At 46.3% G+C, this 21,199-nt stretch overlaps 1 protein-coding gene across 8 annotated transcripts in view; it reads right to left on the bottom strand.

Moving 5' to 3' along the window:
• Positions 1-548: 548 nt before the first annotated feature.
• XPNPEP1 (X-prolyl aminopeptidase 1) overlaps positions 549-21,199 on the bottom strand; it is a 61,726-nt gene continuing 41,075 nt past the window's right edge. For 5 of the 8 annotated variants that reach the window (XM_025395906.1, XM_025395905.1, XM_025395908.1 and 2 more), the window contains 13 exons: positions 20,227-20,308; positions 18,499-18,709; positions 16,914-17,003; positions 16,216-16,266; positions 14,385-14,443; positions 14,176-14,253; positions 11,236-11,307; positions 9,373-9,433; positions 7,798-7,867; positions 6,736-6,909; positions 5,643-5,719; positions 4,385-4,483; positions 549-1,091 (listed from right to left, as the gene is read on the bottom strand). In XM_025395906.1, the coding sequence (XP_025251691.1) occupies positions 963-1,091; positions 4,385-4,483; positions 5,643-5,719; positions 6,736-6,909; positions 7,798-7,867; positions 9,373-9,433; positions 11,236-11,307; positions 14,176-14,253; positions 14,385-14,443; positions 16,216-16,266; positions 16,914-17,003; positions 18,499-18,709; positions 20,227-20,308 (1,253 nt within the window). In that variant the 3' untranslated portion in view covers positions 549-962. The remainder of the gene's footprint in view (positions 1,092-4,384; positions 4,484-5,642; positions 5,720-6,735; positions 6,910-7,797; positions 7,868-9,372; positions 9,434-11,235; positions 11,308-14,175; positions 14,254-14,384; positions 14,444-16,215; positions 16,267-16,913; positions 17,004-18,498; positions 18,710-20,226; positions 20,309-21,199) is intronic. The other 3 variants (XM_025395907.1, XM_025395903.1, XM_025395904.1) reach the window with 2 other exon arrangements.

Raw genomic sequence — 21,199 nt, forward strand, 5'->3', positions numbered from 1 at the left:
TGAGTGACAATGTAAGACACATCTCAGATATCCTAGCCAAGGGATGAGGAAGTCTATTTGCCCATCCCCAAACACGATGGTCTGAGATCTCAGGGACATTAACTCTCCAACCCTTGGAGCTTGCCCCACATATACAAGTCAAAAGAAATCCTACAGAATGGGAGTTGCAGACATTTGTCACAGAATCCTGCCTACAAGTAACAGAACAATGAGAGCTGTGGCCATGTAGGTAAGACACTTGAGGCATCTACTATAGGGTGAGTTCTGGAAAACTGACTTTTGACATAATTTTTATTGTGTTTTGCATAGCAATGACACATTTTAAAATCAGGAAAAAAGAAACTGAGATAAAAATACCATATTAGGTTTTCTAGAGAAAAGAAAAAGCTTACAGATAAGCCCCCAAATGTGCAGCAAAGCCAGGGGTCTCCTCTCAAAGGGGCCCTACCACCTAGGAAATGTCTGCCACAGAACCAGCAGCCCTGGAGATCAGCTCACCTGACATGCTGGGGGACAGCACCATGAAGAAAGAGACAGCTAAGACAAAGCACAGTTTTGACATTTTTATTCACTGATCATAAATATAGTCTCATGAGCATTAAGGTGATCATGAATGATGTACTAGCACCTGGAACATGACCATCATGGAGCACTCATTGTTTCCCCATCACTGGCCAGAGAAGTCAGGGCAACTCCCTTTCATCAAGTGTTCGACTTTGGAGGGGCCCTCCTTCTGGTGCAGCAATTTTATTCTTGGCTCGTTCTCAACAATTAAAAAATCATAAAAGACTCAGTGTTTGCAATAAAATATCAAAGAGGATAAGAAGATTTTCTATTCTTCTTAAAGTCTAAAGTAAAAAGGGGAGGTAGGGAAGAAGGAGAGGAAAGGGGAAAGATGTCAGGGATCTGCCACGTTTCTTCCTTTCCCCAGACCATTTTGTAAAAACAAAACCAGGGAGGTATTAATGCTGTTTGGAGATGGGTTGCGTCTCTCTGATAAGCCACTCGAGAGCTTCCTGGCGGCCCTGTTTCTGCAATTCCTTCCCAATCACGTCCCTGCAGGTCAGGTGGTAATTGTTGAGCCAGTCGCACTGCAGGGGAGAGAAGGACAGACACAGTATTCACCACCCCATCTTTAACAACTGGATAAACAGGTCAACAGCAAGGGCCCCCATGTGCTAAGATCACAAGCTGAGAGAAAAGGTGTGCAACACCCTTTCTCCTTACTCACAGATGAGTGTTTTCCTTGTGTTCAGTTTCCCTGGAAATACATAGGACCAGACTTCATGGCTTCTGGTGAAAAGGCCCCCAGAACAGTTTACTATTATAGACAGTAGACTCTAAGCTCCTGCTCCCACCTGTGTGGCTTCATTCCCTTACACCTGAGCCATCCTGAGAGGCGGTAAGCTGGGGAAGAGCCCCTGGACTCTCTGAGAGCTCCTACTAAGAGAGACACCCGAAACTGTCCTGCCAACACACTGAGCTACATATCCTACATCCACTGAAAAAGTTGAATAAAAAACTAGGGTCAGTCAAGCCCATGAGTGTCTTTTGAGTGTAGCTGCCTAGATGAACCCAAAACCTGCGGTGGTTAAAGACTGTGGTGCAGCAGAGTGGGGCTGGGAGTAAGCTTAGTTTTCAGACTCTCAACTCAACATGCCACAAGAACAGGAGACAAAAAAGAGAGAGAAAGGAAGGACCTGCTGGCAGGACTTGGTGCCTAGGCAGGGGCTGATCCACTAGACATGATGGCAAAATCCCCCTTGGTTGTACAGGGAAAAAGGTGAAGTCTGGAGTGAAGCAGGTTTTACCAAGAGGACAACAAGCCACTCTCATCACTGTCTATGGGGTAGCTGTCTGGAAGCTGAGGAGACTGATAGTGCCACGGGTGTGGTTGTCATAAATGAGTCAAAGGCCATTTTGGAGGGCAGGGATGTTACAAAAGTACTGGCTTCAGGGACTACAATCCAGCCAGGTACCAAAGCCCCGCTGGCTTTAAATAACCCCAGCTGGGGTCAGGATGGGCACACAAGCCCATTAATTAAAAAGGACTGACGGCAGACAGATAGGGTGCTGTTACCAACTGGCTGTGACCCAGCCAGGGTTCCAATGCCTACTGAGAAGAGCCTACTAGCCTACTAGCCCCTTCTGGGAGTCAGGGAAGTGACGGGGGCAGGGGACGATGTCAAAAGCAGGCAAACTGCTATGTGTCCACAGCAAGGCCAGCAGGGCTACAAAGCAGCCTACTGGCCAAAGCAGCTCAATAGTAAGGCGAAGGCAGCATCCTGGTGTAAGCCTGGGGCCACAGCCAAACTCCCAAAGCCCTTTTGGTTGAGAGCAGGGAGGGAAAAGTGGGAGTGTGGACAGCCTCGGCGGGGCCTGAGGACCATCACAAGGCCCTGACAGTCTGCAGCAGGCCATATTCCCATCCAAACAAGGTCCTTTGCTGCCGTCTGGTGATAAGTGATGAGAATGCAGACCCCAACCAAAAAGTCCCTAAAGTGACTCCAAAAGACAGGCTAAATAGTAAAGGGCAAATGACCAGATATTTTAAAAGCCAGGTATTTTAAGAAGACATTATCTGCCCCACAAAGAGTAACTGGCCAAAAGAATAGTTCAATCATGTGGGCATGCAAGGTGCAGGAATGAACCACAGCGTAACACAGATCCCTGGTCTATGTCCAATGTCACGGGAGTAGACTGATTCTTTCTCCTTCAAGGAAAAATGGCCTCGCTTAAACTTCCTCATACACTACTTCCCTGGATAAAGGGGAATGTCATATAGGAGAAATGCCTCCTGATGGGTACATTTTATGTGGACAGGAAAGACAGCATGACCTAGAATTACTTGGCAGGAAGCCACAGCCTTGGACTCCAAGAGTACGAAATGACGTATTACTGGAAAGCCCCTTGCTAAGTCCCTGGAAGCTGTGCCCAAGGGCCATTACAAAAGACACTGGTTCCTATGGGGCAGAGGGATTCTAAGCAGGGTGGCTCCCATGCCCACCTATGTGTTCTCATTTCCTCTCAGCTAAGGCAACACTTACAGGGGCTGGACAAGAGCCCTGGACACTGGAAAGACTCTTCCTGCTGAAGAGACACACTGGACACTGTGCTGACAGGCTGAGTCTCCTTTTCCACATCCATCTGCAAGCTGCATAACCCACCCAGTATCAGCAGGGCCCATGTGGGTCCTGTGAGTGCGAATGTTCAGCTGAACCAGGGGCACGGATGGTTAAGCAGAGGCACTCAAGCACAGAGGAAAGCTAAGCAGGAAGTGGGTGGCCTTTCTCGTCACCCACCTGTGAGCTGGAACAGGCAGGAGGCTTCTAGCTGGGAGAATCCCGTTCCACAGCTCCTGTGGAAGGGAAGGTCCTTGACCCCCAGAGACCCTTTCCTTTATAGTGCCAAGAACAAGGCCCAAGCGGGCACCAGTGAGGAAATTTTCCTGCCTTGAGAGGCACTCAAAGGCCAGCGGCTGCCTCAAATAACAAAATCTTATTCCCAGAGTAAACCACCGTGCTTACCCTGCCTTCGGCTCCCACCAGTCATTTGCTTTTCATTGAAACTTCTGACCCCTGCCTTGCTCTGGAATTTGTGTCCTCCTGGCTTCCAGTTTCCTGGTTTGGGAACTGTTTTGTCTGTCTAGTGCTAACAGTTCCTACCCCATTTCTTACCCTTGTTTCTGCTCTGACCTTGATCATCTGTGTGACTCTTCAGGCCTTACTCATGTCCCCAGGACTGCGATCTCACCTGGCCTTACCAGTCCAGGGTCTGAAGGAGTTAAGACCCATAACCCTCTGAGCTAAGCAAGTAAGCACTGTCGTGCCCCAGGCTTTGTGAAGGGTTTCACTGCCCCAGAGTGACCACAGTAGTAACCAAGAAGGGCTGGTACTATCTTTCCCCTTGTCTGTGTGAAAATGGGACACACGATAATAGATTTTGCTTTGCATTTCATTAATGTTTCATGTAACACAAGAAAACAATCTGGTATGTACAGTGGCCAAGAGGCCCCACCATCCATCTGGCTTCTTGTAGGGAACACACATAGGCTCATATTTGCTAAACACGCCTCAGTGCAGCTACGGAGGAACAGTGCAGCTAAACAGTGGCGTACGAGTTCCACCCACAAAACCCTACAGCCCTAGAATGGCTGTGGGGAACAGGACTATCTCCACCTGGAGGCCCAACAAATACAGGAAAAGCTCAAGAGTCCTCAGAAAACCTAGGGCTTTCAGACTCAACTGGCCTAGACCTCTAAATTTAAAAATTACAAAGTGAAAATGAATTAGAGAATTTAGGATTTAGAGAATGGATTAGAACTATTTAGGGTAGTCTCCATCTCCCCTAGTAACATGCCTGCCCACCAAGACTTCCCCATTACCTCTTTGTCTGTAAGAGAATCCACATCTATCATTTTGGTCTGAATTGGAACCAAAGTTAGAGGTTCAAAGGTCAGGCTTCCCCGGTTATTAAAATTATACTGTGGGAGAAAGAAGAAAATAGACGTTTTTACTCCTCTTTACTGTGCTGAAGCACCATGAGGTCATTCCATCAGCATGCCATCCCTCAGAGCCGGGGTAACTGGGAGCCAAGATGTGGTGAGCTGGTCACCACTTTTCACAGACACACAGGAAACCTGATGCCACTTTCCAAGAGCTCCTCCACTGCGCAAACAACGGCCTGTGCCATCAGGAAGGGCCAAACAAAGGGTGCTGAGGGGCTCCCAGCAGCAGTTCCACAAGGCTAATGTCTACTGTGACAGGAAACGGGGGCAGGGCATGGGGGTGTCTGGGCTCAAGGGCATCTCTGGTTTTGATTCTCCAGGATGCAAGGGTGTAAGTCCTCAATATCATTTTTTTAGCAGTCAAGTGTGTGGCCTGCCTTGACCCAGCCAGGCCCGTCAGGCGACAACACATCTATCCACTGGAGCACACAAGAATATGTCGGGTTTCTGTTCATGGCAGCTTTTGGGAATAAGACGGGAGGTCACTTCCAAGAATAGTCACTTCCATGCCAAAGCAGAGAGCACATCCCCACAGTCAACCTCCTTGCTGACACAGGAAGCTACTTCCCTCCAACTGTTCAATTCCACCAATGGAGGAGGCACAAACAGGTCTTTTAGGTAAAGCCTAGGGCCTAAAACCCTGCAGCCTTGGTAACACTGATGAGGGAAGAGGGTGAAACACCTGTCTGGTATTGCCTTTGAGGCTGACCCTTGGATAACTCAGGGTTCCTCAACTTTACCTAATAAAAGTCACCTGGGGAGTGTGACAAAATTACAGCTTCCAGGCCCCCCACCGTGGAGATTCTAGGGTCTGGGATGGGCCTGGAAATTAGCACCTTGAACAGGCATCCCCAGCAGAAGAGACAACAGGCCGCCTATAGGAAACTGTGAGCCCCAAATTATGTGAAGCAAGCATCAGCCTGATGGTCCATGAATCCCAGTTCTGGATCCTAGTTCATTAAGGATTTTCTTTCTGGCTGTGCAGGCAAGGAGTGTGGTTTCCAGGAAAGTCCCTGATATCTGGAGAAGAAGGCTCCATGTTGGCCCCAGAATGGCATACTCTTGGCTCCAAAGACATTAAGTCTTCATCTTCCCACATTAAGGAACAGGAAAAAATTTTTTAATAAATACTCACCTTGGTCTTCACAGGAACCACAAGAACAACATTCTCAATGCGAATTCCAAAAGCCCCATCTTCATAATACCCAGGCTCTAAAACAAACCAAATCCCAAAAATGAGAAGCAGCCCACGATGATGATGTCCACAGAGAGAACCTTTCACTCCTGGGATGACTGCCCTACTCCAAAGGAGAAGAAACAGGTGAAAGGCTCACTCTATCCAGTGTAAGAGCCCAGAGATGCCACCTTCTCTCATATGGCCACTTTTTTATAAGCATTTGAGGTACAGAAAGCTAGACTCTGAAGTCCCTGCACACTGGCTACAGGGTAAGGAGTACAATAACAATGGATCCACTAAATAAATCATGGTTCACATCCATAAGACACAATAATGAAAGCATTAAAATATATTTACAAAGCGGCCGGGCGCGGTGGCTCAAGCCTGTAATCCCAGCACTTTGGGAGGCCGAGACGGGTGGATCACGAGGTCAGGAGATCGAGACCATCCTGGCTAACATGGTGAAACCCCGTCTCTACTAAAAAAATACAAAAAACTAGCCGGGCGAGGTGGCGGGTGCCTGTAGTCCCAGCTACTCGGGAGGCTGAGGCAGGAGAATGGCGTGAACCCGGGAGGCGGAGCTTGCAGTGAGCTGAGATCCGGCCACTGCACTCCAGCCCGGGCGACAGAGCCAGACTCCCTCTCAAAAAAAAAAAAAAAAAATATATTTACAAAGACTTGGCAATGACCTGGGGAAAGCAGTATATCAAGTAAGAAAGCAGAACATAGACAAGACACCCAGTATGATCTCAGTGGTTTTTTTAAAAAATTATATCTACATATCTGAAAGACCAAAAGCTAATACAGCAAAACATTAAGTCATGTTTCCCCTGAGTGGTTAGATTGCAAATGATTTTCATTTTCTTTTCACACAGTTCCCATCTCGTTTTTTCTAAAATGAACATGTATCAGTTCTATAATCAGAAAACTTCATTATTGTTAGAAAGGGAAAATTACTGCCAATTTAAACTAATTAAAAAATAAAAAACAACAAATAGCTTTCAAAAAGGCTCAAGGATCCATGCATGCCCCATATGTGATGGATACTTACCATCGGTGACAATCATGCCTGCCTCCAAGGGCTCATCAGAGAATGTTTTGTAACTGATGCCGCAAGGACCCTCATGGACATTCAAAAAAGACCCAACACCATGTCCAGTCCCATGCAAGTAATCTAGGCCTGAATCCCATAAAGCTGAACGGGCAAAGGAGTCAAGAAGGTGACCTAAAAGATAGAAAGAGCCACTTAATGATATTTGTACAGAGCTTTAAGACATTAGATTTATTACGTTTGGCTCCAGAACGTGAAACAGAAACCAATAGGTAAGTTACTGGAGGGTTCAGATTTCAGCACAGCACAAGGAAGAACTTTCTAACAATCAGATCTCCTGAGGAACAATCAAAGTTCAGTCCGAAGCTAGGCAATCATCCATTCAGGATGCTGGTGAGGTGCGATAGACACCTACAGCACACAGAGGCCATAGAAGACACGGACATTCCCTTCCCAGCTCTGCGACCCTAAGGTTTCAGAATTACAAAGATGAGACTCTAACCAGACTGCAAGCAGGCAGGCAGGCATGACAGATGAGGCAACTGAGGCCTAGGGAGATGAGTACACGTCTCATCTACCCAGAAGCAAGGCAGCCCAGGTCTTGTCAATGCCCAGTCCAATGCTCCACCTACCAGGCCTCAAGCAAAGTAGTACATAGCTGAAGTCAGGGTCCCAGTAAAATAAATCCTAAGAATCCAGAAAGGAAGCACTAGCTCAGTACTAAAGGGCAGACAGGAGGCTGCACCAACTTCCACTCAGGCCCTGTGACCTTCCCATCTGGTTTGTCCTCTCCTGGGAGCCATCCACATGTGTCATCCAATACCTAAGTGGTCAGGAGAAAGGTGCACAGTGGGTACTGGGCCCAATCCTAACCCCAGCTCCCTGAGGCCTCTGGGCTCAGTCAGTGGGTTCTGCAGACTCACCCCATGAGCACCTGGCTGGGCCTGAAGTGGGCTGGGGACCTCACAGTGACGGAAGGACATGTTCTTTCACTCAAACATAGACATATCTGATTCTCGAACAAGAAAAAGAGCCTGCCATGTGACAGAATGCACCACCTACCTTTGGTTCCAGTCGGGAAAACAGCTGCACTCACAGCTATATGGCCCTTGAGGACATATGTGAAGCATTCCTGCAAAGAAAACCCAGGGGCATGTTGCAGAATGGGGACAGATGCCTAATCCTGTAGTTTTCTGGTAGTTCACAAAATCCTGCCTGCTAAAGTTTTTAGCAATATCACAGAGACAACGTAAGTAAAAAGAAAAAAATCTGGTGGAAAAAAAGCCTGGCCATGGGGCCAATTTCCCAGAAAATCTTGAAATTCAATTTAGTAGAAGAGCACTGTCAGAGAGATGACCCCACAGGACTTTATAATGAACACTCTGACATACTCCATCATGTGAGCCTTAGAAAGAACGGAAAAGTAATAAAAAGTACTGATGACCCTAGCTAACATTTACTGAGCGAGTCCTCTGTGCCACACACTATTGTAAGCACTGCATGTTTGATCCCACACTTCGCGATGGAGGCACTACTGTTATCCTCGCTTCACAGAGATTCAGTAGCATGCCCAGATCACACAGTGCGGAAGTGGCAGCATCTGGCCTTGGGGCCAAGCAGTCTTGCTTCAGCAGCTGTGCTTCCTACCACCATCCTATCTTCAGGGGTTATCCCCACTGTCCGGACAAGAGAAGTGCTACTCAGAAGTGTAGCGGCTTGCCAGTAAGGTGCAGAGTCAGGACTAAAACTCCTTTCTCCTCAGCCTGATTGAGCTCTTTGAAAAGCACAAAAAGAGTCACACCAAAATAATCCTAGACGCAAGGTCTAAACTCTTCTACGGCACTGGTGCATACAAAGGGACAAGGCAAGGGACCAAGACAATGAAACCTGCCCCACTACATTGCATAAAACCCTTTTCCTTGGATAATCTTCCTGAAGGAGCTCCCTTGGACAAACGGATTCATTTAGGTGCTCAATCAGCATTTGCTGAGCAGTGACTATGATCCAGGAACTGGCTGGGCTCAAGGGAATTCACAGGCAGCTGGGAAGGTGAGTCCTTTTATTCTTATTTTTATGGATGGTGACTGCTTTGTTCAACGTCACAGAGCTAGTAAATGGCAGAGAAGCTCTGAAGCCAGGTCTCCAGACCCCTGGTACACATCTCTCCGCCTCACAGCTCTCTTTCCCCTTTCCATGCCAATCATACCAGAAACTTAACAGAGTCTGTCATTTCGGAAAGTTCCCAGAGAGTTAAGCCTGTAAATAGGAATCTCGAAAAAAGAAGGGGGTGGCCTTCAAAATCAAATCTAGACACTGCTTATAAAGCATATATTTCACTATCTCATCCCCAGCCTCAAAGGCATTTCCTGACTCAAGAGAAGGCCAAAGCTATTATATTTAAACTTGCAACTGAGCTGCCCTAACCGCAGCAGAATGCTTTAAAAATTTTTCCAAATGTCTTACTCCAATAATTAATTATATGAACCTCGTGAAGCAGATAAGCCTGACTCCACAGCAGTGAGTAATTTTACTACCCCACATGTAATTTTTACTTCTTTATACTATCTCTTTTCATAAAAGCAATGCTCTTCTTAAGAAATCAGAGAGGACCTCTTAAGGTTTTGGCCTCCACCTTACCTTCTCGTAGGCTGTAGGGGTCCCAAAATGCATTGTCCGCGTTACATCTGTGGTGCCATCCCTTTCCAAAAAAAAGGACAAATTGGTTTCCCGTCAAAATAAGCTTTAAGTCAAATATGACACAGGCAAGCATGCAGACAAGTGAGAAGCCCCACACAATACTGGTGGGCATGTACAACAGCACAGCCATCTTTGAAACTAGTTTGCAGTTCTTTAAAAGGCTAAACATAGTCACGATATGACCCAGCAATTCCACTTCTAGTTATATATCCAAGAGAACGAAAAACATACATCCACACAAAAACTTGTATATGAAAGTTCATAGCCACATTATTCATAATAGCCAAAAGGTGAAAACAGTTGAAATGTCCAACAACTGATGAACGGATAAACAAAATGGGGGACTATCCACACAGTGCAATACTATTCAGTAATAAAAAGGAATGGAATACTGATACATGCTGCAACATGGATGAACCTGGAAGACATTGTGCTAAATGACAGAAGCCAGACACAGAAAGCGACACATAATACAATTCCACTTCTATGAAGTGTCCAGGATAGGGAAATCCATAGAAACAGAAAGGAGAGTAGTAGTTCTCCAGGCTATTGGAAAAGGGGGGAGTGACTGCTATTGGGTATGAGGTTTCTTTCTGGGGCAATGAAAATGTTCTAAACTTGATTGTGCTGATGGCTGCAAAACTCTGTGAATATACAAAAAAAAAAAATAATTGTATATTTTAAGTGGGTGAATTACATGGTACATAAATTTTACCCCAATAAAGTTATTTTTAAAAATGAAACAAAATGTGAATGCAGGGATGGCTAAATAAAGTGGGAGTGACGTCAGCCCCTGACACACACATTCTTGGTCTACAGCGTGAGGGCTGCTTCACGAGAAACACTATCACTGGGGTTATGAACAAGACGCAAGAAGGCAAAGAAAACAGGAGCCCATCTCTAGCAAAAGAGGGCCAAAACCCAACTTCTCCTGTTAGAACAGCAGGGGGATTCCTGGACAGAGACCCTAAAAATATCCAAGTACATATCTTAACACATACTAGACTATATCCCTGACATAGAAAGGATAACTTCTAGAATTCTGCTAAAATTTAGAAGAGAACAAAAGTTTACACCATTACCAAGCAATCCTTAGCTCTAGGCTGATATTATTAACACCCCTGTGTCCCAAGGCCAGGCATGGCTGCCACATAATTGGCTGAGCTCATTCAATAATTAGGTCCTCCCTTAGCCACAGTCCCAAATTCAGTGGGGAATGGAGCAGCATTAAAAGGCCTTGCTCGTGCTCTCCTAACGCAGACAGGGTCTATTCTTACTCCTTCTCATGGGTTCCGTAACAAGACCCAACCATATCTTGGGTTCTTCTCTGAGGAACTTTTCCAGAGAAGATAGCTGTGAAAGCAGCAAAACATGGAGAAGGGAATTCAGAAATCTGGCGGCAGCCCTCATTTCTCAACCATTCATTCAAAATGAATCCCTAACTTCGTAAGGCCCTGGGGCGGCTGCAAGTACAGGGAACCAGCAGGCGGTTCATGGGCTGGGGTGGAAAACTTTCAACGGTTCCAAAAGCTTGCTTTATTTCACAGTTGTTTAATTATATTTTTAAAACTTCCGGCCAAGGACTATAACATTTCTATCAAACAGTCTTTTGTGAGAACAGAGTCACAATTGGGCTATTTCAAATAGGGGTGAAAAAAAGGACAAGACACAGGAACGATTCCATTAGTGGCCAGCACAGGGTGTGATGACCAGCTGAGTACTCTCAGCTGGAGCTCAGCTGTCCACCTTCTCAACTGCCTTGAATCACAGAGTCAAGTTCCACAGCAGTCCTGGTTTACTTACTTGTATTGAGCACCCGAGTCAATGAGGTACACCTCATCCAGAGACAAGGTCCTATTCGTCTCAGGGACTGGCCTAACAAAGTTAATTAAAAATTAATTATTCCACAAATGTAAACACTTAGTGAATCTGGGAGGAGGACACACAAGAGCTCTTTATACTATTCTTGCAACTTACATAAGCCTGAAATCATATCAAAATAAGTTACCTAATAAATGAATTATTTCAACTAATATTAAACTTCTACTTTTCAAAAATCCAATCAACCTATCTCCCCAACTGAGATAAAGAGCTCAAGAGGGGAAAAATAACACATTTCTTTATGTCTACCTCTGTTTGTGTCTAGACTAAAACAGGTGTTCAAAAGATAATTGTCAAAGCTAAAAAAATGAGAATCCTTAGAAGCAACAGGACCTAGCTAGAGTCCTGGGAACTGGGACAGGAGCAGCCTGGAGTCACTGCAGACTTGCTTGTCTCTGGGAGCCCCAGGCCCCTGCCTCAGCCTCCAGGTCCCTCCTTCAGCCCTGACCCCAGCAGGTACCTCCCCACTCGCTTCCCTGCCCACTGGACAGGCAGGAGTAAATGTCTCAATTTGGGAGAAAAACTAAAGGAATTTTGCTGGGAAAAGGAATGGATCATGATATTCTTCTGCTAGAGCACTTTTTTCAAACAAACATGAGGTATTTTCAAAAAGTGATCGCTTTCCCCATGCCATTTTCGAAACAATATCACTGCACTGGGAAACGCCCGAAGGGATGAGAGCACTCCATGCCTCTGCCCTGCAGCTGTAGTGAGGTTGTCCTCCATCTCCAGGTACCACCCCCTCTTCAGCAATAAGGGCACCAGTCCACATACAAGCTGAACAACTGAAACAGACAACCGGTGCCCTCCAGAACCCTGCCTCTAAACAGGCTTCCAACCACCCACAATGAAGAAGTGCCAAAGCAGAGGCAAATTTCTTCCCTGGAATTGTTTAATGTTTTAATTATACACAAAATTCTAGGAGAGTATCCAGCCAGGAAATTCATCCTGAGTTAAACAAAAACTGAAGTCCCTCTGATATTTTTAGGCTGGAACAGAAGCATTAAGCGAGGGAACTGTACTGTCACATCTGTGACTGTCTCCCACACACAGCTTCAAAATCTGCCCCAAGACGAAAAACTCTAAAAGCAATTATTCAAAGGGTGAAAAATGTGTGCCCAAGCACAGCACAGAGAGACAGTGTTCCTTCACTGGCTGTGCATATAACAGATGGGGAAGCACAGAACTCAAAATACCCAATGCAAAGCAAAGTGGTTTGAATCAGGCAGAGCCGAGGCTGAAGCCCAACGGCCACACCTAATGACATTTCCCACCATCCTGTCTCAGGATCTGTCAGTCCTGTCAGTCCTAAACATATCAGTGCCCCTCTGTCTCACAGGGAAGGGAGGCTCGGCCCTGTGGGTCCATGGGTTCTTGTAGACCATGTGGTAAAAATACCACATACTGGGGTGCCAGGCTTCAGGCTCTGGGAGACAGGAAGAGAGGGTACTCTCCACCTAAAACAGGTTGCCCCACAACATAGTGCTAAGGTTTTTTGGTATGCAACTGACGGAGCTCACAAGATATACAGACTAGTACAAAACAACTGCTATTACCAGGAAAGAAAACCACTCAAAAATTCCAGCCATGGGTCAGGCACAGTGGCTCACGCCTGTAATCCCAGCACTTTAGGAGGCTGAGGCAAGAGGACTGCTTGAGTCCAGAAATTCGAGACAAGGCTGGGCAACACATCAAGATCCTCATCTCTACCAAAAAAAATGTAAAAATTAGCCAGGAGTGGTAGCACACGCCTTTAGTCCCAGTGACTCAGGAGGCTGAGGCAGGAGAACTGCTTGAGTCTAGGAATTCAAAGTTGCAGTGAGTCGGACAGCACCACTGCACTCCAGCCTGGGCAGCAGAGCAAGACCTTGTCTCAAAAAAAAAAAAAAAAAAAAAACCCCGCCGGGCGCAGTGGCTCACACCTGTAATCCCAGCACTTTGGGAGGCCGAGACAGGTGGATCACGAAGTCAGGAGATCGAGACCATCCTGGCTAACACGGTGAAACCCCGTCTCTACTAAAAAAAATACAAAAAACTAGCCGGGCGAGGTGGCAGGCGCCTGTAGTCCCAGCTACTCGGGAGGCTGAGGCAGGAGAATGGCGTGAACCCGAGAGGCAGAGCTTGCAGTGAGCTGAGATCCGGCCACTGCACTCCAGCCTGGGCAACAGAGCGAGACTCCGTCTCAAAAAAAAAAAAAAAAAAAAAAAAAAAAAAAAAACCCGCTGGGCGCGGTTGCTCACACCTGTAGGTTGCTCACGCCTGTAATCCCAGCACTTTGGGAGGCCGAGGCGGGAAGATCACGAAGTCAGGAGATCGAGACCAGCCTGGCGAACATGGTGAAACCCCGTCTCTACTAAAAATACAAAAAAAAAAAAATTAGCCGGGCGTGGTGGTGGACGCCTGTAGTCCCAGCTTCTAGGGAGGCTGAGGCAGGAGAATGGCGTGAACCTGGGAGGCGGTGGAGCTTGCATTGAGCGGAGATCGCGCGACTGCACTCCAGTCTGGGTGACAGAGCGAGACTCCGTCACAAAAAAAAAAAAAAAAAACCCAGTCATCAAGATGCAAGGGCTATACATACAGTTCCTGCAGCTTCAAAAAGGAAAGAGGGACACGGACACCCAGCTGACTACAATGTAGAGAATGCCAGTGCCATATTGAGCCTAAGAGGAGGCTCCCAAAAGGCAGAGGCTTGGGGATTGGGAGAAAATAAAACCTTAGAGGTCTTATTTCTCTTCATTTTACAGTCTCAACAGACAGATGAAGGTGGGCACAGAGGCCTCTGGTAAAATAATGTCTCTCCCCTGCTCAGGCTCCTGTGCAGAAGCAGCAATGCCCGGCAGCATGCTCCTCCGCATGCCTTACGCGTAGTGAATGATGGCGCCGTTGGGTCCCGTACTGGAAATCGTTGGGAAGCTCAGGTCCACAAAGTCTGCCTGTTGTCTGTAACAGAAAGACAGAAGCAGAGTGGCTTAAAGGTTTTTACTGTGCTAAGATTCAGGGCCCTTCCAGCCTCATTCAACTTGCAAGAAAATCAGCACGAGGTTCCTGGGTCCCCCCAAATGGATCCTCACCTGCGAAACTCCTCAGCTTTGTCAGCAGCTGAGATCTCTGTCACACCACCTTTGGGAACCTATGAGAAAATTGCTTATAATCATCTGGTGAGATAAATCCATGTGTGCCTCTTACAAATTAGAGGAGATACTTTAAAAGCTTACTTTTTCCTCAATTTCTTCATCCCAACTGCCCAATCTACAGGATACATCCTCAGCAAGGGAGAACTCCCAAAGGTTCTCACCAAAGCTATCTAAAATATCAGTTTCTATTCATTTAATTTTTCACTCAACTATTGTGCTTCAGTATTTTATCCTAAAACCTCCCAAAACAATGTATCTAAGTTTAAAAATTCAAAAGCATCCCCTCCTAAGAAATCATCCTAAGAAAATCATTCTAGAGAAATAAAAAAGATAAATGCAGAGATACTATTGCAGGATTACTGATAACAGCAAAAAATTAAAAACAACCCAAACATTTAAAAATAGGAGGACTGGGTTAGTAAATCAGTATAGCCACTAGATGAGTTTTCATTTGGATCCTTTTTTAAGGCCTCAACATACATGGAAAATGTTCACACTATGAGTCTAAGAGAATAAAATAAAACACAAAATCGTATCTAAACCAGGTGTGATGGCTCACACCTATATTCCTAGCACTTTGGGAGGTCAAGATAGGCAGATCACTTGAGCCCAGGAGTTTGAGCCTGGGCAACATGGCAAAACCCCATCTCTACAAAAAAAAAAAAAAAACAGAAAAAATCAGCTGGGCGTGATGATGCACTCCCGAAGTCCCAACTACTCGGGAGGCTGAGGTGGGAGTATCACCTGAGCTTGGGGAGGCTGAGGCTGCAGTGAGCTGTGATCACACCACTACTCTCCAGCCCATGCAACAGATGAGACCCCATCTCAAAAGAAAAAAAAGAAAAAGAAAAAAAAAATGTATCTGCATACTAAGAGACATGTAAAAATAGTTTATATTTTTAAAAATAATTTAAGGCCGGGGGTGGTGGCTCACGCCTATAATCCCAGCACTTTGGGAGGCCGAGGTGGGTGGATCACGAGGTCAGGAGATCAAGACCACAGTGAAACCCCATCTCTACTAAAAATACAAAAAATTAGCTGAGTGTGGTGGCGGGCACCTGTAGTCCCAGCTACTTGGGAGGCTGAGGCAGGAGAATGGCGTGAACCTAGGAGGCAGAGCTTTCAGTGAGCAGAGATTGCGCCACCGCACTCCAGCCTGGGTGACACAGCAAGACTCCGTCTCAAAAAAATAAAAATAAAAAAAATAATAATAATTTACATAGATGAACAATCACCAGAAGGAAACATGAGGAAAAAAGTTACACTGGTGGGAATAAAGACAATATTTTCTTTTTCCAATTAAAGAGTTGTTTATACAGTACTTAAAGGGAACATGACACTGTTTAACAACAGCACAGAGAAACCACCCTCTTGCCAACTAGAGCAAGAAATTAACGGCCCAGAGTCAATTTAATATAAAAAGGTTCATAGCTTAAACTGAAGTTCAAAATGTACACAAAGATCTTTTTCTCCTAATATAATCAGCTTGCCTATAATAATATTATAAGAGTCATTTTTCCTTATAATGAAATTCCACTTAGTTATGATTCCCTAACCCAAAAAGCATCCACTCTATTATGGAGCTTCTTTCTTCATTCTTGTTACTATTTTCATAATTAAAGAATTTTGAAATCTACACACACCAAATTTCCGGAGAGTATTATTAAAATAGAGCCCAAAAATTTGATCAAGATCTCAGACCTCATGGTCAGCAGAGGTAGGTCTGAATAATGTATACCCACATATTAAACAAAGACTAAGAACCAACCTCTTTCTCCAGCCAGTTAAAGAGTTCACAGAGGGCAACAGCATCTTTAATCTGTGCAAACAATGGAGACATTTTTTTAAGTTATTACTGAAAGTCACATGACCAGATTCAGAGCCTAGCCCTAATGCAATACTGAGAAGGCTGTACCTGCAGGGTCACACACCATCAGCAACCAGAGCTTTACATGTGGACATTTCTGGGAAGCCGGTGTGTGCAGCAACTCCCATTACCAGGGAAAGGCTCCTCTGCTATTCGGTAGTTCAGGTACAATCAGGAAAGGCCCCACCTCAGAGCACAGGGAGCTCCTCCAAAAGGTTAACTTAAAGGTTAAGAACCCTACAGGGGCCAGGAAAAAATAGGCCACTATCAAAAGCCACCTCTGAGCCCAAAATCTTTTGAGACCCATCCTTTGTTCTGAAACACAATCTGGCTCTTTTATGAGGCTTCAACAGCATCATGTCATCACCATCATCTACACTATTATCATCAATATCTCCTTTTGTGTTGTGTATTATACTTTGTAAAGATCTAATCCATCAAGTATTTTATTTCATTCCCTCATTAACTCTGGAAGGCCAGGAGGCTGAGGCTCAGAGAGATTCTAACCTTGTGCCAGGCTCAATGCCACAGAGGAGGTGAAGGAGCCAGGCCTTCTGACCACCTCACATCCCATCTTCTGCACCAGCTCCTCTACTCACGTGAGCCCGCCTCATGCCTTCTGACTCGGCTGAATTCTTCACAGCTTTGGCGATGCAGATGGGGGTGTAAGGCATACAGCAGCGGTGGTCCTAGAGGCAAAGGGCAGTAGGGTGGGAAACCAAACCTGCTGCACCCACTCAAGACCAAGGCAACAACCTGTTTGCTCAGCAAAACTTACTTTAGACCAATCATTTGAAGAGCTCCCCCTGGGGACCCACATAGCTGTCCCCTGGGGCCCCAACGACCTGTACCTTTTGATTGATGACCCTGAGCTTAAGCTCAACCAAAAAGAGTAGGTACATCAAACAAGGTGTCTCTCTTCCATCCCTCACTCCCTTAGCTCTTTGAGACTGCTGGCTGCCTGCCATCAGCAAGACACTGCTTTCCAAACCACTGTGGTTGTGGTTAGAGTTCACTAACCACTGAAAGCCTGACCGAAATCACCCTTCTCTTGCTGTACAAAGGGGGCTTTTTCTCCCTGTCTGGTGATGCACATGACCTGATGAGTGAGGTCTCCTGCTCCCTCCCTTCCCACCCAGTGGTCCTATCTCAGCTACTGATAATGATCTGATCTTAAAAGGCTAGAGAAGACCCTTTCCAATTTGAGAACAAGTTAAAATCCAGCAGACGGGGCCTCAGCACACCTGACACTTGCACAGAGCTTCTCAAATTGCTTTCGTGATCTTATCTCCTTTTCTCTTTCTCTCCAGAGAGAGAGGAGAGAGAGAGAGGAGGAGTCACACTGTGTGTGACGGTGGCAGGGGTACAATGGCAAGCCAGATCTAGACAGCCAGGCCTGGTCTCTTCCCAGGATGGCCCACTGATCAGTGGAGAAGAGAGAACATCACTGGGCTTGCCAAAGGCCACTTGGCAGCCAGAGGCCAAGGGCAGCACAGTAGAAAAGCCTACCTCTAAAGAGGCCTGGATTCCAGTCCTATCCCAGACCCTAATTAAAATGAGGCAACAAGTGTCAGCTGCTTAGCACTGCCCAGCAAGGGCTCAGTAAAGGGCAAGCCTATCACTATCACTTGAATTTGACAAGTTCCCAACTCCCCAGTCCTCTCTGGGCCTCAAGTGTCCTTAGCTATAAAATGTGGTGGGGCAGAAGGAGGGGGTAGAGAAGCATTTCCCAAGCTTCAAGCATTCTCATACCACCTGCACAGTTTTTACCCTAGCTTCTTATCCACTGTACCCTTATTCACTTAGTACTTTTCTTTAAACCATCTTTAAATCAGCTTTATTAAATTCAACTTTATTTAAATAATTATAATATCAGGAACTCCTGCTAGTTATGGTTTTTCTACTATATGCTAAATGCTGTTAAAACAGATAAATTTAAGTAAACCTAAATAACAATGTGTACCACCTAAAATAATCTCTCATGCCACGCTCTGGAAAACACAAGACTCAACAAGCAATAAGGGCCCTCAGGCTCTTGATATGGCTCCAGCTCTCAGGCCTCATCCAGGGAGACCACATTCTGATCCAACAGGCAGCCTCAGAAGTCTGCCTCTGCTCCAAAGACAATACCAGAACTGGGAGGGGGGTGGCAGAGTTTAGATGGACCAAAGTGGGGTCACCAACCTTGGGGATGGCCTCGCTCACAGCATAGCTGGCCTTGTCGCTGACCCACACCTTCTCCCTTGGGGAGAGATCAGCACACAGGGCCTTGAGTTCGCTCAGGATGGACTTGTAGGGATGCACCTGGATCCTGTATTCGGCCTCCAGACCCAAGTCAAGAAGCAGGTGCTCCTTCACACTGGGGGCGTCTATGCGGTCACCATCAATGAAGAGCCTGCAGATGGAGGACAAGTGGGTGGCAGCAAAAGGAGGCAACATGAGTGAGAGGGTGGCAACACTGACACACATACACATCAGGCTCTGTTTCCTGGCAACCAAAACCAAGCCCCTTTTCTCTCCTCCCCACTCCTTTCCCAAATCCTGCCCTCCAAGCTGCATTCCCTGTCCCTGTTTATGTTGTCATCATCCACCCAATTCGCCAAGCCAGGAATCTGGGCAGTGTCCTTCATTGATGACCCTCTTCCCGTCCTTCATTAAGACCTTGGGACCCACAGCCTAAATCTCCATCTAATCTGTCCAGCTCAACTACAGCCTCGCCCAGTCACCACTCAGGTTCAGGTCCCACCATCTCTCACTTGGGTTAGTGCCACAGCCTCTAAGTCTTTCCCCGTCTACCGATGTTTCAGTCATAATATTCTTTACAAGTTGTACGTCTAACACGTGGTTCCCTCTGAAAAATTCTTTCAACAGCTTCCCACTATACTTGTTCAGAACAAGAGCTCCTGAATGCGGCCCACAAGGCCTTTCTTTTCTGCGGCCCCTGCTCACATTCTGTCCTCATTATGTTCTGACCTCACTGAACCACTTCAGGTCCTCCACATGCACTGTGCTCTCTACTGCCCAGAGTCTCTGAAAATGCTGTTCCCTCTGCTTGGATCACGGTTCCCCGCTCCTCCTCACCCTGCCATTCACCTAACTCACCCACATTTATCCTTACTCTCTGCTTCAATATTACTTTCCCCAAGAATCTCCTCTCATCTCCAAGTCTAGGTCAGGCCCCTCTCATAACACCTGCATCCTTCCCACAAGCAGACTGGTGCCCACTTATGTGCCCAAATACTTTAGAAAGAGGACATGCTCATCTCCCTGACTCCAACCCAGGACCCCGTCCTGTTTCAGTCACCCTAGCACCTAACAGAGACCCTAAGCACATCACCGGCACTTAATAAATGTGTTGTCTTAATACAAAAAGCTATTTAACTAGAACAGTAATTAAAAAAAGGCTATATGAAATGCTTTGCAAAAATAAACTGACAATTCAACAAAGCGTAGCTGGAGGGGTTTTCCCATATTATTTTTGACCTTCAAAATGACTGGGTTTATTTGCATTGTGGACCCAGAATTGTACAGTTGAACATATATACCCCTTTACACTGGCTGCTAGAAAACTTGCCAAAGAATGTGTGGCCTGAACAAGACCTTGCAGCAAAAATGTTGTGAACTAACCTCACTCCAGCTTGGTCCTAACGTCCTCACCTAATTGTTTTTTAGTCTCACAGTACTACAGACACTTTCATGCGTTTCAAATCATTTTGGGGGCTCAAAGAGAGGCAGGATATAAATAAACACCTACTGCTAAGGAAGACAAGAAGGGAAAATGTTAAAAGGGCAAGAAAAAAGGAGCACATCAGTGAACTAGCAGGCAGTGATGCGTGGGCCAGGACCCGAAAGGGCACACGAGGGCTCTGAGGAGCTGTGGAAGGGAGTTCCAGATGCGGGGCAAACACTCACATGATCGTCTCTAGTCCTATGATTGCGTAGGAGAAAAATACTGGATTGTGCTCCACATCTGATCCTCGGAGATTAAATAGCCCTAGAAAAGAAATCAAAGTCCCTGTCACCTGTCTGACTTAAGATTTTAAGGGGTCGCTTGTAGGGGGAGGGAAGAGCTTCAGCTTGGAGTCCAGCTGCTGTGGAAGGATTCAGTGGAATCGCACAGAAAGGCTGGGAGCCTGACTCCTGTCTGGTTCCACCTCTGAACTGCAATTGCTCACGTCCACCACGTGAGGGCACCAGAGCTGTTTCTCATGCTTCCACATCACTGCCAGGAGAAGGGAATAAAAGCTATTAGTCAAAATCCTGAGAACTGCCCCCACAAGCAGTTGAAATGCAATCCGCCTAGTGGCGACCTGCCAGGCCTGGCCTTGAAGCCGACAAACCTCTAGCACTCCCAAATAAAAGGGAAGGAGACAAGCCCTCTCTGCCTTCTGAGGCGGATGACCTAGGGTAGAAAAACTGAGACCCTCACACAAGGGAAGCCAGGCAAGCCTCCTCTGTAAGGGTCAGTGAGCCCCATGGAGACGGAGCTTCCTGTCAGAGGTGGAAAGAAAAGCAGTGAGTCAGCGAGGCTGCAGCTCGCGAATGAAATCAGAGCCTGCAGCCCACCCATGGGTCTGCCCCGGCACCACGACTGGGTGGAGGACCTGCGGACAGCCAGTGGCAGTGATGTTGCTGAACGTCTGAGAACTCGAGAGATCAGGAGAGAGCACAGTTCTGGTCCCATGACTTCCAGCTTCCATCACTTGTTCTCATGAGGATCAGAGCAAAAAAAGGCCTGGGCATTAAACATACAACCTCTATTTTAAAATAATGGCTTCTCAAAATAAAGTGATGAGGCCACATTTTTTACCTATCATACTAGCACTTCTTAAAAAAATGACAGTACCTGGGGTTAGGGTGTGACAAGATGGACAAATTCAAATAC

Source organism: Theropithecus gelada, chromosome 9 (assembly GCF_003255815.1).
Source record: "Theropithecus gelada isolate Dixy chromosome 9, Tgel_1.0, whole genome shotgun sequence".
In the NCBI taxonomy this organism is placed as follows: Eukaryota; Metazoa; Chordata; class Mammalia; order Primates; family Cercopithecidae; genus Theropithecus; species Theropithecus gelada.